Source organism: Tamandua tetradactyla, chromosome 1 (genome assembly GCF_023851605.1).
Source record: "Tamandua tetradactyla isolate mTamTet1 chromosome 1, mTamTet1.pri, whole genome shotgun sequence".
Taxonomy (NCBI): domain Eukaryota; kingdom Metazoa; phylum Chordata; class Mammalia; order Pilosa; family Myrmecophagidae; genus Tamandua; species Tamandua tetradactyla.
In genome coordinates this window covers 70,091,125-70,105,492 of record NC_135327.1, presented here as the reverse complement: position 1 = coordinate 70,105,492, position 14,368 = coordinate 70,091,125, and the positions used below count along the sequence as shown (strand labels likewise).

Genomic DNA, 14,368 nt, shown 5'->3' with positions numbered 1-14,368 from the left:
TTTTATAGTAATATTTTTATAATGAGGAAATTAAATTATGAAAAAACTCTCCTAATGTTTCCTTGAGCCAAACTAAGAGAACCAAATGAAAATTAAGCAAAGCAAATGAATGTATTTACCAGGTCTGCCGCCTTGTTTTGCCAGTTTAACATATTCTGAGTCTGTTTCTTTTATCCAGTATCTACGTGTCGTCACTGTATTCCCATTATGTGAGTCTCCCAAATTGCTGAGACCTGGGATCTGGGATGCTGGTGGGGCATCAACTGGTTTCTCAGACTGCTTTGCTGGAAGATGGTAATACCAATCTGGAAGAGAGTTAAGGCCAAAGTCACTGTGGTGATGTACACATTAATCTCATGGTTCAGTTTGTTCCACTGCCTAGAAGACATGTGAGTGAGAATGTCTTCTACTCCACAGGATTGTCCTGTGTAGACAGTACAATTAGGGGCAATACATGCCACACAGCACATTAGCAAGGGAAGAAGTTCTCCTCTTTTGAATATTATGTAATGAATCATAACACCATCAGTAACTCAGTTACCTAATTAAAAGTCTAGAACCAGAGTTCCAGATATTACAGAAAAGAGAGAAGGGAAGGGGAAACTGTAGCTTTGTCAGAGCAATTACTTGTTATGGAAAACCATTATTGATTCCTATGTTGACTGAGATTGGCTTCCTTGAAAAACCTCAAGTTGCATCCTTATAAACTGAAATGTTGGTGAGGATACATAAAGGCATGGGATTTCTATAGAGAGGAGGTGTCAAAAAGACGGAGTTTGGTGCCACAGTGTAAGAGAAGAAGGAGAGGAAAATTAAGGATAGCTGGCTCTCTGTTCTTCTTCTCCACCCTGATTTGAGTCCAACAGACAGGGTCCTTGGGAAAAGAAGATGGCCATAGAACTGACAAAGTGATCAAGTTGCCTAAGTGGCCTTGTCAGCTTAAGGCATGGAGGACATATTCCTAAATTATGGTTCGTGACCTCCCATAAGACTCTCTGTGAGAGACTTTTAGTCGGACTATTAGGAAACTCTGTGCATTGGAAACTGATTAACCATACGTCCAGATAAAAGGGAAAATACCACAACCGAATGAAAATTTGGAAACCAAATCCAGAAAAAAAGTAAAATAAAAAAGATGCAATAAATGCACCACACGTAATTTGGTATATTTAACAACACTAACTAGAATTTACAAATTCATGAGTGTCAGAGTCTAGTGCAATGCCCTGCTCTTGGTGGGTGCACAGGAAAATGGGTGTTGAATAAATCAATTCACATTCATGGTTGTCCCATAAGCATGAAACTGTCCTCTAAAGACAAAAGTTATCTGGTTCCAGAGGTTGTCTCCAATTTGTCCTCCCCTTCCCCCCTTCCCAGCCAAGATGTCTGACATGGAGGATGATTTCATGTGCGATGAGGAGGAGGACTACAACCTGGAATATTCTGAAGATAGTAACCGGAACCAAATGTGGATTTGGAAAATCGGTACTATAATTCCATAGCATTGAAAGAAGATAACTCAAAAGCAGCATTAAGCAGTTTCCTAAAGGTTTTGGAACTTGAAGGTGAAAAAGGAAAATGGGGATTTAAAGCACTGAAACAAATGATTAAGATTAATTTTAAGTTGACAAACTTTCCAGAAATAAACAGATATAAACAACTGTTGACCCATATTCAGAGTGCAGTCACAAAAAATTATTCTAAAAAATCCATTAATTCTATTCTTGATATCTCACTTCTAAACAGAATTCTGATTTTTTATGTCAGATGGATTTACTGCAGGAATTCTATGAAACAACATTGGAAGCTTTCAAAGATGCTAAGAATTATAGACTGTGGTTTAAGACAAACCAAAGCTTGGAAAATTATATTTAGAACAAGAAGAATATGGGAAACTTCAAAAAATTTTACACCAATTACATTAATCCTGCCAGAATGATTATGGAGAAGATGACCTGAAAAAAGGTACACAGTTATTAGAAATAAATGCTTTGGAAATTCAAATGTACACAGCACAGAAAATAACAAAAAATTTAAAGCACTCTATGAACAGTCACTTCACAGTAAGTCTGCTATCCCTCATCCACTGATCATGGAAGTCACCAGAGAATGTGGTGGTAAAATGCACTTGAGAAAAGGTGAATTTGAAAAGGAACACACTGATTTTTTTTTTTAAGCATTCAAGAATTATGATGAATCAGGGAGTCCCAGATGAACTACTTGCTTAAAATATTTGGTCTTACCAAATATGCTAATGAAATAGCAAATAAATCCATTTGACTCACAGCAGGCCAAGCCGTACAAAAATTATCCAGAAATTCTAGCAATGGCAAATTTAGTAAGTGCCTATCAGAATAATGACATTACTGAATTTGAAAAGATTCTGAAAACAAACCACAGCAACATCGTGGATGATCCTTTCTTAAGGGAACATACTGAAGAGCTTTTGCAAACCCTCAGAACACAAGTGCACATAAAATTAAGCCTTACACAAGAATACATATTCCTTTCATTTCTAAGAAGTTAAACATAGATGTAACTGATGTGGAAAGCTTGCTGGTGGAGTACATACTGGATAACATTATCCGTGTCTGAATTGATCAAGTCAACCAGCTCCTTGAACTGGATCATCAGAAGAGGGGCAATGCACGATATATTTCTCTAGATAAATGGACCAACCAATTAAATTCTCTCAGCCAGGCTGTAGTCAGTAAACTGGCTTAACAAAGAACAGGTTTTTACAGACGCACTTAAGGCAAAGTGCAGAGATATAATCCTTAAAAGAACAGGAAATGGCAAAACTACTGTCGGTTGAGATGTCCTGAAAATTAATGAAGTTACGGCAGAAGTGCTTTTTTGATCAACTGGTTTGTGTTTTGCTGCTGCATTTATCCCAAGAAAAACAGCTTTACTCTCCAGAAGAAAACCAAAATGCCATTGCTGAATTGACAGCTTGCCCTAAACATACATCATCATAGTAATTTGTCATGGGCAACATGACCAAAGAGAAGGTTTTTGTCATGATTTTAAATACACTGACACACTATTGTTGGTTAAATTTAAACATGTTTTACCTGCAGAAATTCTCACAAATAACTGCAATAACTTGAAATGCATACCCTTCTGAACACTTTCTTTTCTCATGTATAAACTAAAATGTTTGCTGCATTTTACAAAATGTCAATTCTCCAAAAATGTGTCCAAATATTTTTGTACCTGCAGTGTAGTAAAGGTTTAGATGAAACCCCTTAATTATAGTGGCATACTGTCACTTAGGTTCCAAGCAGCAAAATAAACAGTGCAGTTAGAAATTGGAAAAAAAAAAAAAGCTTATCTGATTCCTACATAGAACTATATAGCTGGTTCACCACATAAAAACAAATAGTATTTAGAATGGAAATTTTTAAAAATAGTTTAAGGACATTAATTACCTAAATCAACATTATGCAGTTTTGAAAAGAAAACAAACCACAGGGAAAGCTTTAAAAAACTGCACAGATGATCACAGAGAATCAATTTAAGAGTTAAGAATGAGTTTAGCAGCTTCATATTTTGACCCTATTCAACTCAAATATTTTTTCTTTTAGAGGGAAGTCATTAGATTCTTGTGTAACTTTTCCTCTCCAAGTTTTTGTTACTAATTAATCCACAGAGAACAGTGTATCTTCTACTTTCTTCTCATTATTGTAAACTCCGGCAGGTACAGGAACTCTAATCCTTTCAGCCATTTAAAAATACATGCCAAAGGACTCAGCAAGCAATGGTACCAGTCAGTAAGAATCAACTGCCACCACCTAACAATCCCACACATAGAGGGTTAAATGGACAAAAATAATCTTTTAGCTTTTATCACTTTAAACTAGAAGTACTTATATGACAGCAGACTGTTTAGTATCTTATAGATTTTTATGTCTTCATGTGTGAGTATTAGTATTCTCATTTTATCAATGAGAAAACAGAGCCTACAAGAGATAATGAATCTCACCGACAATCTCCCAGCAGCAACTTGAGTCTAGCTCCTCTGGTCTCCAAACCAGAACACACAGTTTTCAGAGCACAGGCCCCTGTCTTTAGGCTGCTGTGGCAACCAGAGAAGGGAGATCACAAGGACAGGCTGTGGGGACCCCATTCCAACTTGTTAGGTATGTGACCCTGAGCAAATTACTTAGAATTTCATATGCCTCAGTGTCCTCAACCCTCAAAACTGGGTTAATGATACCTGGTAGGGTTGTTATGATGCTAAATGAGTTAATATTTTAGAACAGTGCCTGGCACTTTTTGGCTTTTATTAGTGTCATTCTTACAGATAAGGCCACAACCTTTCACAGAAAGGTTGGAGAATGCAAGGTGAGAGCCCAAGCCTCCTGGCCAGGGATCTTCCCACAGGTTGCTCCACTCTCCTCCTCCCAGTCCTCACTTTCTTTCAGATGTAAACAACTCCAGCATACCAGCCCAGCTTCCCATTCTGTCTCTCCCAAGCTGAGCTCCAGGACCAGCTTCTCTAACCCTCTTTCTCCAGTCCTTCACTAAATGGAGAGAAATAAAAACAAAAAACGGACAACAATATTCCAAATCTTCTTCCTTCCCTTCTCTTCAAATTCAGCCCCTGGTGAATAAGGTAAATTCCATGACTATGTGAATTGTTGAAAGGAGGCACCTCCACTGAATTCTTGTTTCCTTTTTTTCCAACCACTTAAAACAGGCAATATACTTCACTTGGTTAGGGTCTAAATTGGTAGTAAGAAATAAGGAATCAGTGAAATAGGCCAGGATGAAGCTGAAAAAGAAAGCTCATAAGTCTGGATTGAGGAAAAAAGCTGTGAGTTATACAGGGTTAAACTATTACAAAGGAAATTCCAAAAAAATTCTTTTGACCGACAACTGAGGCAACTGTAGACAACATTGGTTTTCTCGTTGAAAATAAAGAAAAACAAAACGAATTGTTTTTCATATTCTCCCTTTATGCCTCACTTTAACACGGGCACAGGGATAGTTTCACAAGTTTTTTTAGAATAAAACTTTTTAGTTTTATCCTCTTCTCTTCGTCCAAACACAAACCGAGAGGGTGCCGGATTCATGACCAACCCAATAAAATCCGAGCAAAAATGAACACAGCCTCTTTTGGGCTCCAGGATGCCTCCGTGTGTCGGTCCTCCAGAGGGCTCCGCAAACGTACTCACCACAGGAAGCATAACGGCTGGTTGCGCCGTGCAGGTCCTTGCTCGTGTTTCTCATTGCTGAGACCTCTGAGCGCTGTTTTGAAGAGAAAGAACACCGAGTAGAGTGTTCACGCACTAAGCCCCTCCTGTGAACTGAGTAACCAAGAGCTCCTGGGACTCTCCCAAGTGGGCCAGAGTCCTCGACCCACCCGCCCCAGCTCACCGGATCACCGAGAATGTCCCTGAGAGCGTAGGGCGGCGTCGCGCTGAGACTGCAATTTGCTTACACATGGAAAGCTGGTGCCAAACTCCATACAGGCTCCACGCGGGCGGCGGAACCACAACAACACGCGTCGCCCGGGCAACGGCCGGTCTGCACCTGCGGCCGGCGCGGGTGGGAGCGCCGGGAGCCAATCGAAGCAGCCTGCGGCGCGGCATCCAGCCAATCACAGCATAGGCGGGGCGCGGGTGCCGCCAGTCAACTGCCCCAGGCGGGGTCTGGGCTAGAAGAGGAGCGAGGACCCGGGGCGGGACCGCGCTGGGTGGGGGCGGGTCTACGTTTGCTGGGAAGGACCCCGGCTACTGGCCAGGACTCCTCCCGCTTCCTCTCGTTTCCTGCTGGGAATCCTAGTTACTACAAAGCGCCCGGAAAAACTGGTGGCATCTACCACGTTTTACTAGCACTCCTTAATAAACTGTCTCATCTTAAAAAAAAGAGGGCGACAGTATATGAAAATATAATTTTACCGAATGAATGTAAGAGTGATTATTCACCTAGCCAAAGAATGCTTAACTTTAGACAGAGATATGCTCATAAATCTCCCGTTTATGTAATGCATTTTAAAAAACAGAAGACATACACGTGCCTGGGAAAGCCAGTAAAGAGACGTTTCTGCCAATTAATTGTGCATCAATAATGAAATTATTCATTATTCAGAATAATGAAATTATTCTGTAAAGGTCCTTTGTTACACCTTATTTTTTCAGGAATACGTATCTTTTAGGTCAGAAGTCATTTTTTTATATCACTTTTTAAAAGCCCGTAACCATGTTTCTACCAAATAGTGTTCTGAATTCCAAACACTTGACTTGCCTGTATTTGGGGTCTACAAGAAACATGTTATGAATCCTGCTTCACCAGAAAGCAGACCATCTGGCATATCATTTGGTGATGCCAATAAGGCAACAATAGCTATAACATAGTTCAGTGGGAGCCATTTTTGTTATCCAGAAAGTTCCATGTCGCCCTTGACAAATAATGGAGATAATTACTCGGAGTTAACTCAGTGTGACAATTATATAGGAATAAACTACAAAAGGGAAAAACAAAAAAAATCCTGCTCTTTGTTGGAGATTGGCTCATGTCACCCACCTTCACACATTCAAGTCCTATGTCCTGATCCTGTGAATTTGAACCCTTTTGTAAATAGGACGTTTGAACATGCTTTCATTAGTTAAGGAGTGGCCACACTGAATGAAGGCAGAACTTAATCCAATATGGCTTAAGTACTTATGAGCAAAGGAACTTAGTCATGTATAGAAGTAGAAGCCAAGAAGAAGTAGAAGCCAGAAAGAGAGCCTCATCACAGAAGACTGCTGCCTCCACAACATTACAGACTTTGCAGAAAGCACGGCCTTGCTGACACCTTAACTTTGGACTTCCAGCCTTCAAAACTTTGAATTAATGAATTCCTATTGTCTAAGCAAGCAAGTCTGTGTGGCATGTGTCATCGAAGCCCTGGCAAACTAAGACACGCCTACTCCAGCTTTCAGTATGAGTGAGTTATTTCCATGATTCCTTGCTCAGGGAGGAGTAGCTAATAACTGGGCTGAGATGCTCCAGCACAGTAGAAGAGTCTCCCTAGCCAAGCAAGACTGGGGAGAGAAAAGTTAATAGGCAGTGTGTCCTACCAGAGATTTCCATCTGGGCCAAAAAAAGCGAAACAATTCCAGGTAGAAAGCTGAATGCTCAGTTGTCACAATATTGATCATAAAAAATCTGTTCAGCATTCTGACAGAGACAGCATTTGGAATTTGTACTATGAAGTTCCCTTGTTGCAAACGTATAACAATAATAGATAAAATGTAAAAAGAAAAAAAATATTTAACAACCCTGGGAGCCACTGGGGCTCCAATAAAGAAGGAGGAGCACAAATGGGAGTGTAAGTGGGAATAAGGCTCTAGACCAACATTCTAGATCTCAGATGGAAACTGGACACTAAGATGACACCACCATGATAAACAATAGGAAAATGAATGATCTCCACATTGATTTTTTAAAATAAGATGGTCTGAAAAGGGGTTTTAATTAAGTATAAACTACTTAAATAAATTCCATAAAAGAGTGATATCTCAAAAAAATTTTTTCAAGCAAAAAAGGGAGAAATGAAACAAAAGCAGGTAGACGAAGAATAGAACCCAAGAGGACTTGGCTCTTTGTCGTGTGAAAAAAAAGAGCACGCTCTATGTCATTCAACAGAATGCAAAAGGAAACTATCCTGAGAAACAGTTTTTGAAAATCTAGTAGACTCTAAAAAATAAAAAGTTTGAAAACACTATGTTGGTAAATAGACAGTGAAATAAACTTTTATACATTCCTAGTGGAAACGTAAATTGGTAGGGTCTTTCCAAAGACAATGTTTATCAAAATTACAAATACGCATAGACTTTGACCCCACAATTCCTCCTCTGGGTATATATTTCCTTACAGATAAATACACACTTTTACAGAATAACTTAAGTATACAGTTATTTATTGCATATTGCTTTTAATATCAAAATGTCCATCAATATAGGACAGGTGAAACAGATTATGGAACATTCACACAATAGAAAATGATGCTGGGCAGTGCAACGGTGACTTAGTGGCAGAGTTCTCACCTGCCATGCCAGAGACCCGGTTCGTTTCCCAGTGCCTGCCTATGCAAAAAAAAAGAACCACAATGTTGCCATGAAAGAATGAGGAAGTTCATACTAAACTGGAAAGATTTATATATAAATTTTTTTTTTTTTTGGTATGGGCAGGCTCCAGGAATCAAACCCAGATCTCCAGCATGACAGGTGAGAATTCTGCCACTGAGCCACCATGGCCTGCCCAAAATATATTTTTTATGTAAGAAAACAAAAAGGAGAAGAACATTGTTTGTCGTGAGCTGCCATCTAGTTTTAAAATGTGAGGAAATGAGTGTATAGATCTACGTGTATGCATATCGCTTATTTGAAAGAAAACTATAGCATGGATACTAGGAGGGCGGGAACAGAAGAAGCAGGGTGGGAAGGAACTGCTTTACTATGTGCCATTTCGTAGCTTTTGAATTTTGAACCATTGGGTATAAAAATAGAAATCTTGAGATTTTTCAGATAGATTTAGAGGTTACAGAGTCAAAGAGATAATTAGTACATTGGAAGATAGCATTTATGAATTTTCCCCTAAATCAGCCTAGAGTAAGAAAAGGAAGAAGGAAAAAATATGACAGAAAAGTTGAGATGTGAGGGGAATAAATTAAAAGGAATTCACAAATGTTGATGGATGAGTCATTATAAGAAAACAGAGGAAATGCAGAGAAACAATATTTGGAGAACTCGTACTTGAAAAATATTCCCGAATTGAAGTAATACACATGTTCTCAAATGGAAAGGGCCCTTTCAGTATAAAGAAAAAGCAAAACTGATATCACTGCACCCTATACACTGTAGTGAAATGAGGAACATTAAGAATAAACAAAAAATCTTTTAACTATCCAAAGGAAAAAATACTCAACTAAAAATGGGGGTGGGGAGAATGAAATTAGATGGATTTCTCATCCACAATAATAAATTCCCAAGGCAATGGAATAGTATTTCTTAAATGCTGAGAGAAAAATAACTGTCATCCTAGAATTTTATACACCAAAAACACTACTTCATTGTTCCATCCAGCAATTCCATTTCTAGGTGTATATCTAAAAACGCCCTTGCAATGTGCATAAAGACACATGTTCAAGAGTCTAAATTAAGACGTTATTTGTATTGCTAAAAACTAAAAAACCTAATTATCCATTAATAGAAGAATGATGAATAATAGAACACTAGAGGGCAGTTAAAATGAGTGAAGATTTATGAGAGTGGCATATTATTTATTTCAAATGTAAAGCATGAAAACAGTATTATATGTGGATACATATTTACATAGTAAAATACTTTTAAAATACATGAGAATGATATTTATATCAATCACTTTTTAACTAAAACTAGCTGTGAGTAATAAAGAAGCAGATTGAGACTGGGGATCACTATTTTGAGGCCTCCCACTGCATTTGTACATGTTAAAAAAAAAAGTACTGAAGCAAGCACAACAAAACCTCCAGATCTGTTATAGCAGAGTACAAGGTACATGAGAGACCTTTATCTTACTTAATATGCTTAAGCTATGCTTCAATAATAGATTTTCAGTACATATATTCAGGACCATGCACTGTCAGGCAGATATGCACCATTATGACATGTCACAGAAGTGTGATGCAATAGAAGAATTAGAGACATTTCAAGATTTGTTCACTCACAGTTTCTCCCTTGAAGGAGAAACACCCGAGAGAAGTTAAACAATAAAGCCGAACCAAAAAAAAGAAAATCATCATGCATAGCATCATGTTTTCCATAAAATAGAAAAAAAGAATATGAACAGTATTCTTCCCTCTACAAAATACAGTTTGTTCAGTGGGGAAAAATGAATGGAAGGCCAAAGCCAGGAAGGGGTACCAGGTTTTTAAGAGGTTCTGAAGAAGCGCACGGTCGGACAAGCATTAATGTTATGCTCTCCGAGCATGAAAACCCTGACTCAAACTGGTATGTAACTTTGCAGAATTCTTTAAAAAAGATCCGCTCCTTCTAATCCATGCCACATGTGGCATGCATTCTCTGTTAACTTGGAGAATAACCAAATCAACATGTTCCTTCTTTTCAAACTGTTTCCTCTGCAGGTTTCTCCTGATTTCGGTTCTCTGTGGCATGCTATCATCTATGTAAATAGTATTTAGATGAATTGCAGTGGACTGGGTAGGGACAAAGACCCTGAAAGAGAAGGCATTCTTTTTAAAAGAATGAACTTTAGCAGCAGGAAAGTGATTATTTTAACTTAAAAGTTTACAGATTATTTACTTTTCTTTCATCATTTTAAATTGTGGTCAAATATACATACCATAACATATTATTTTAACCATGTTTAAGTGTACAATTTTTGACGTTAAATACATTAATAATTTTTTTTGTTAATTTTTTAATGATTTCAAAACATTTAGAAATCATTCCATTCTACATGTACAATCAGTAATTCTTAATATCATCATATAGTTGCATGTTCATCATTTCTTAGTACATTTGCATCGATTTAGAAAAAGAAATAAAAAGACAACAGAATAAGAATTAAAACGATAATATAGAGAAAAAAAAAACCTATACCTCACATGCAGCTTCATTCAATGTTTTAACATAATTGCATTACAATTAGGTAGTATTGTGCTGTCCATTTCTGAGTTTTTATATCCAGTCCTGTTGCACAGTCTGTATCCCTTCAGCTCCAATTACCTCTTCTCTTTTTTTTTTTAATTAACAGAAAAAATGAAATTAACCCAACATTTAGAAATCATACCATTCTACATATGCAATCAGTAATTCTTAACATCATCACATAGATGCATGATCATCGTTTCTTAGTACATTTGCATCGGTTTAGAAGAACTAGCAACACAACCGAAAAAGATATAGAATGTTAATATAGAGGAAAAAAAAAAAGTAATAATAGTAAAAACAAAACAAAACAAAACAAAAACCTATAGCTCAGATGCAGCTTCATTCAGTGTTTTAACATGATTACTTTACAATTAGGTATTATTGTGCTGTCCATTTTTGAGTTTTTGTATCTAGTCCTGTTGCACAGTCTGTATCCCTTCAGCTCCAATTGCCCATCATCTTACCCTGTTTCTACCTCCTGCTGGACTCTGTTACCAATGACATATTCCAAATTTATTCTCGAATGTCCTTTCACATCAGTGGGACCATACAGCATTTGTCCTTTAGTTTTTGGCTAGACTCACTCAGCATAATGTTCTCTAGGTCCATCCATGTTATTACATGCTTCATAAGTTTATCCTGTCTTAAAGCTTCATAATATTCCATCGTATGTATATACCACAGTTTGTTTAGCCACTCTTCTGTTGATGGAGATTTTGGCTGTTTCCATCTCTTTGCAATTGTAAATAACGCTGCTATAAACATTGGTGTGCAAATGTCCATTTGTGTCTTTGCCCTTAAGTCCTTTGAGTAGATTCCCAGCAATGGTTTTGCTGGGTCGTATGGCAATTCTATATTCAGCTTTTTGAGGAACCGCCAAACTGCCTTCCACAGTGGTTGCACCATTTGACATTCCCACCAACAGTGGATAAGTGTGCCTCTTTCTCCGCATCCTCTCCAGCACTTGTCATTTTCTGTTTTGTTGATAATGGCTATTCTGGTGGGTGTGAGATGATATCTCATTGTGGTTTTGATTTGCATTTCTCTAATGGCCAGGGACATTGAGCATGTGCCTTTTGGCCATTTGTATTTCCTCTTCTGATAGGTGTCTGTTCAAGTCTTTTTCCCATTTTGTAATTGGGTTGGCTGTCTTTTTGTTGTTGAGTTGAACAATCTTTTTATAAATTCTGGATACTAGACCTTTATCTGATATGTCATTTCCAAATATTGTCTCCCATTGTGTAGGCTGTCTTTCTACTTTCTTGATGAAGTTCTTTGATGCACAAAAGTGTTTAATTTTGAGGAGCTCCCATTTATTTATTTCCTTCTTCAGTGTTCTTGCTTTAGGTTTAAGATCCATAAAACCGCCTCCAGTTGTAAGATTCATAAGATATCTCCCAACATTTTCCTCTAACTGTTTTATGGTCTTAGACCTAATGTTTAGATCTTTGATCCATTTTGAGTTAACTTTTGTATAGGGTGTGAGAGATGGGTCTTCTTTCATTCTTTTGCATATGGATATCCAGTTCTCTAGGCACCATTTATCGAAGAGACTGTTCTGTCCCAGGTGAGTTGGCTTGACTGCCTTATCAAAGATCAAATGTCCATAGATGAGAGGGTCTATATCTGAGCACTCTATTGGATTCCATTGGTCGATATATCTATCTTTATGCCAATACCATGCTGTTTTGACCACTGTGGCTTCATAATATGCCTTAAAGTCAGGCAGCGCGAGACCTCCAGCTTCGTTTTTTTTCCTCAAGATGTTTTTAGCAATTCGGGGCACCCTGCCCTTCCAGATAAATTTGCTTATTGGTTTTTCTATTTCTGAAAAATAAGTTGTTGGGATTTTGATTGGTATTGCATTGAATCTGTAAATCAATTTAGGTAGGATTGACATCTTAACTATATTTAGTCTTCCAATCCATGAACACGGTATGCCCTTCCATCTATTTAGGTCTTCTGTGATTTCTTTTAACAGTTTTTTGTAGTTTTCTTTATATAGGTTTTTTGTCTCTTTAGTTAAATTTATTCCTAGGTATTTTATTCTTTTAGTTGCAATTGTAAATGGGATTCGTTTCTTGATTTCCCCCTCAGCTTGTTCATTACTAGTGTATAAAAATGCTACAGATTTTTGAATGTTGATCTTGTAACCTGCTACTTTGCTTTACTCATTTATTAGCTCTAGTAGTTTTGTTGTGGATTTTTCCGGGTTTTCGATGTATAGTATCATATCGTCTGCAAACAGTGATAGTTTTACTTCTTCCTTTCCAATTTTGATGCCTTGTATTTCTTTTTCCTGTCTAATTGCTCTGGCTAGAACCTCCAGCACAATGTTGAATAATAGTGGTGATAGTGGACATCCTTGTCTTGTTCCTGATCTTAGGGGGAAAGTTTTCAATTTTTCCCCATTGAGGATGATATTAGCTGTGGGTTTTTCATATATTCCCTCTATCATTTTAAGGAAGTTCCCTTGTATTCCTATCTTTTGAAGTGTTTTCAACAGGAAAGGATGTTGAATCTTGTCGAATGCCTTCTCTGCATCAATTGAGATGATCATGTGATTTTTCTGCTTTGATTTGTTGATATGGTGTATTACATTAATTGATTTTCTTATGTTGAACCATCCTTGCATACCTGGGATGAATCCTACTTGGTCATGATGTATAATTCTTTTAATGTGTTGTTGGATACAATTTGCTAGAATTTTATTGAGGATTTTTGCATCTATATTCATTAGAGAGATCGGTCTGTAGTTTTCTTTTTTGTAATATCTTTGCCTGGTTTTGGTATGAGGGCGATGTTGGCTTCATAGAATGAATTAGGTAGTTTTCCCTCCACTTCGATTTTTTTGAAGAGTTTGAGCAGAGTTGGTACTAATTCTTTCTGGAATGTTTGGTAGAATTCACATGTGAAGCCATCTGGTCCTGGACTTTTCTTTTTACGAAGCTTTTGAATGATTAATTCAATTTCTTTACTTGTGATTGGTTTGTTGAGGTCATCTATTTCTTCTTGAGTCGAAGTTGGTTGTTCATGTCTTTCCAGGAACCCGTCCATTTCCTCTAAATTGTTGTATTTATTAGCGTAAAGTTGTTCATAGTATCCTGTTATTACCTCCTTTATTTCTGTGAGGTCAGTAGTTATGTCTCCTCTTCCATTTCTGATCTTATTTATTTGCATCCTCTCTCTTCTTCTTTTTGTCAATCTTGCTAAGGGCCCATCAATCTTATTGATTTTCTCATAGAACCAACTTCTGGTCTTATTGATTTTCTCTATTGTTTTCATGTTTTCAATTTCATTTATTTCTGCTCTGATCTTTATTATTTCTTTCCTTTTGCTTGCTTTGGGATTAGTTTGCTGTTCTTTCTCCAGTTCTTCCAAGTGAACAGTTAATTCCTGCATTTTTGCCTTTTCTTCTTTTCTGATATAGGCATTTAGGGCAATAAATTTCCCTCTTAGCACTGCCTTTGCTGCATCCCATAAGTTTTGATATGTTGTGTTTTCATTTTCATTCGCCTCGAGGTATTTACTAATTTCTCTTGCAATTTCTTCTTTGACCCACTCGTTGTTTAAGAGTGTAAATACATTAATAAATTTTTAATAATTTTCCATCACTCTTTACATAGCGCTTTCATCATCTCAAATAGAAACCTGTACCCATTAAGCAATAGCTCCTCATTCTCCCCAAAACCCCACCACTGGTAACCTCAAATCTACTTTTT

General features: G+C 37.4%; 2 protein-coding genes and 1 pseudogene across 6 annotated transcripts in view; 2 read left to right on the top strand and 1 right to left on the bottom strand.

The window, feature by feature from the left end:
* C1H7orf57 (chromosome 1 C7orf57 homolog) overlaps positions 1–5,529 on the bottom strand; it is a 69,090-nt gene extending 63,561 nt beyond the window's left edge. Inside the window, exons 1-3 of one of the 4 annotated variants that reach the window (XM_077118845.1) lie at positions 5,383–5,529; positions 5,181–5,253; positions 120–305 (exon numbers count right to left, since the gene is read on the bottom strand). In XM_077118845.1, the coding sequence (XP_076974960.1) occupies positions 120–305; positions 5,181–5,235 (241 nt within the window). In that variant the 5' untranslated portion in view covers positions 5,236–5,253; positions 5,383–5,529. The remainder of the gene's footprint in view (positions 1–119; positions 306–5,180; positions 5,254–5,382) is intronic. The other 3 variants (XM_077118840.1, XM_077118853.1, XM_077118831.1) reach the window with 3 other exon arrangements.
* Positions 1,383–2,831, top strand: LOC143648591 (COP9 signalosome complex subunit 2 pseudogene; annotated as a pseudogene).
* Positions 5,530–9,675: 4,146 nt separating the features above from the next.
* SUN3 (Sad1 and UNC84 domain containing 3) overlaps positions 9,676–14,368 on the top strand; it is a 30,308-nt gene continuing 25,615 nt past the window's right edge. For both annotated transcript variants that reach the window (XM_077162180.1, XM_077162172.1), the window contains exon 1: positions 9,676–9,983. In XM_077162180.1, the coding sequence (XP_077018295.1) occupies positions 9,865–9,983 (119 nt within the window). In that variant the 5' untranslated portion in view covers positions 9,676–9,864. The remainder of the gene's footprint in view (positions 9,984–14,368) is intronic.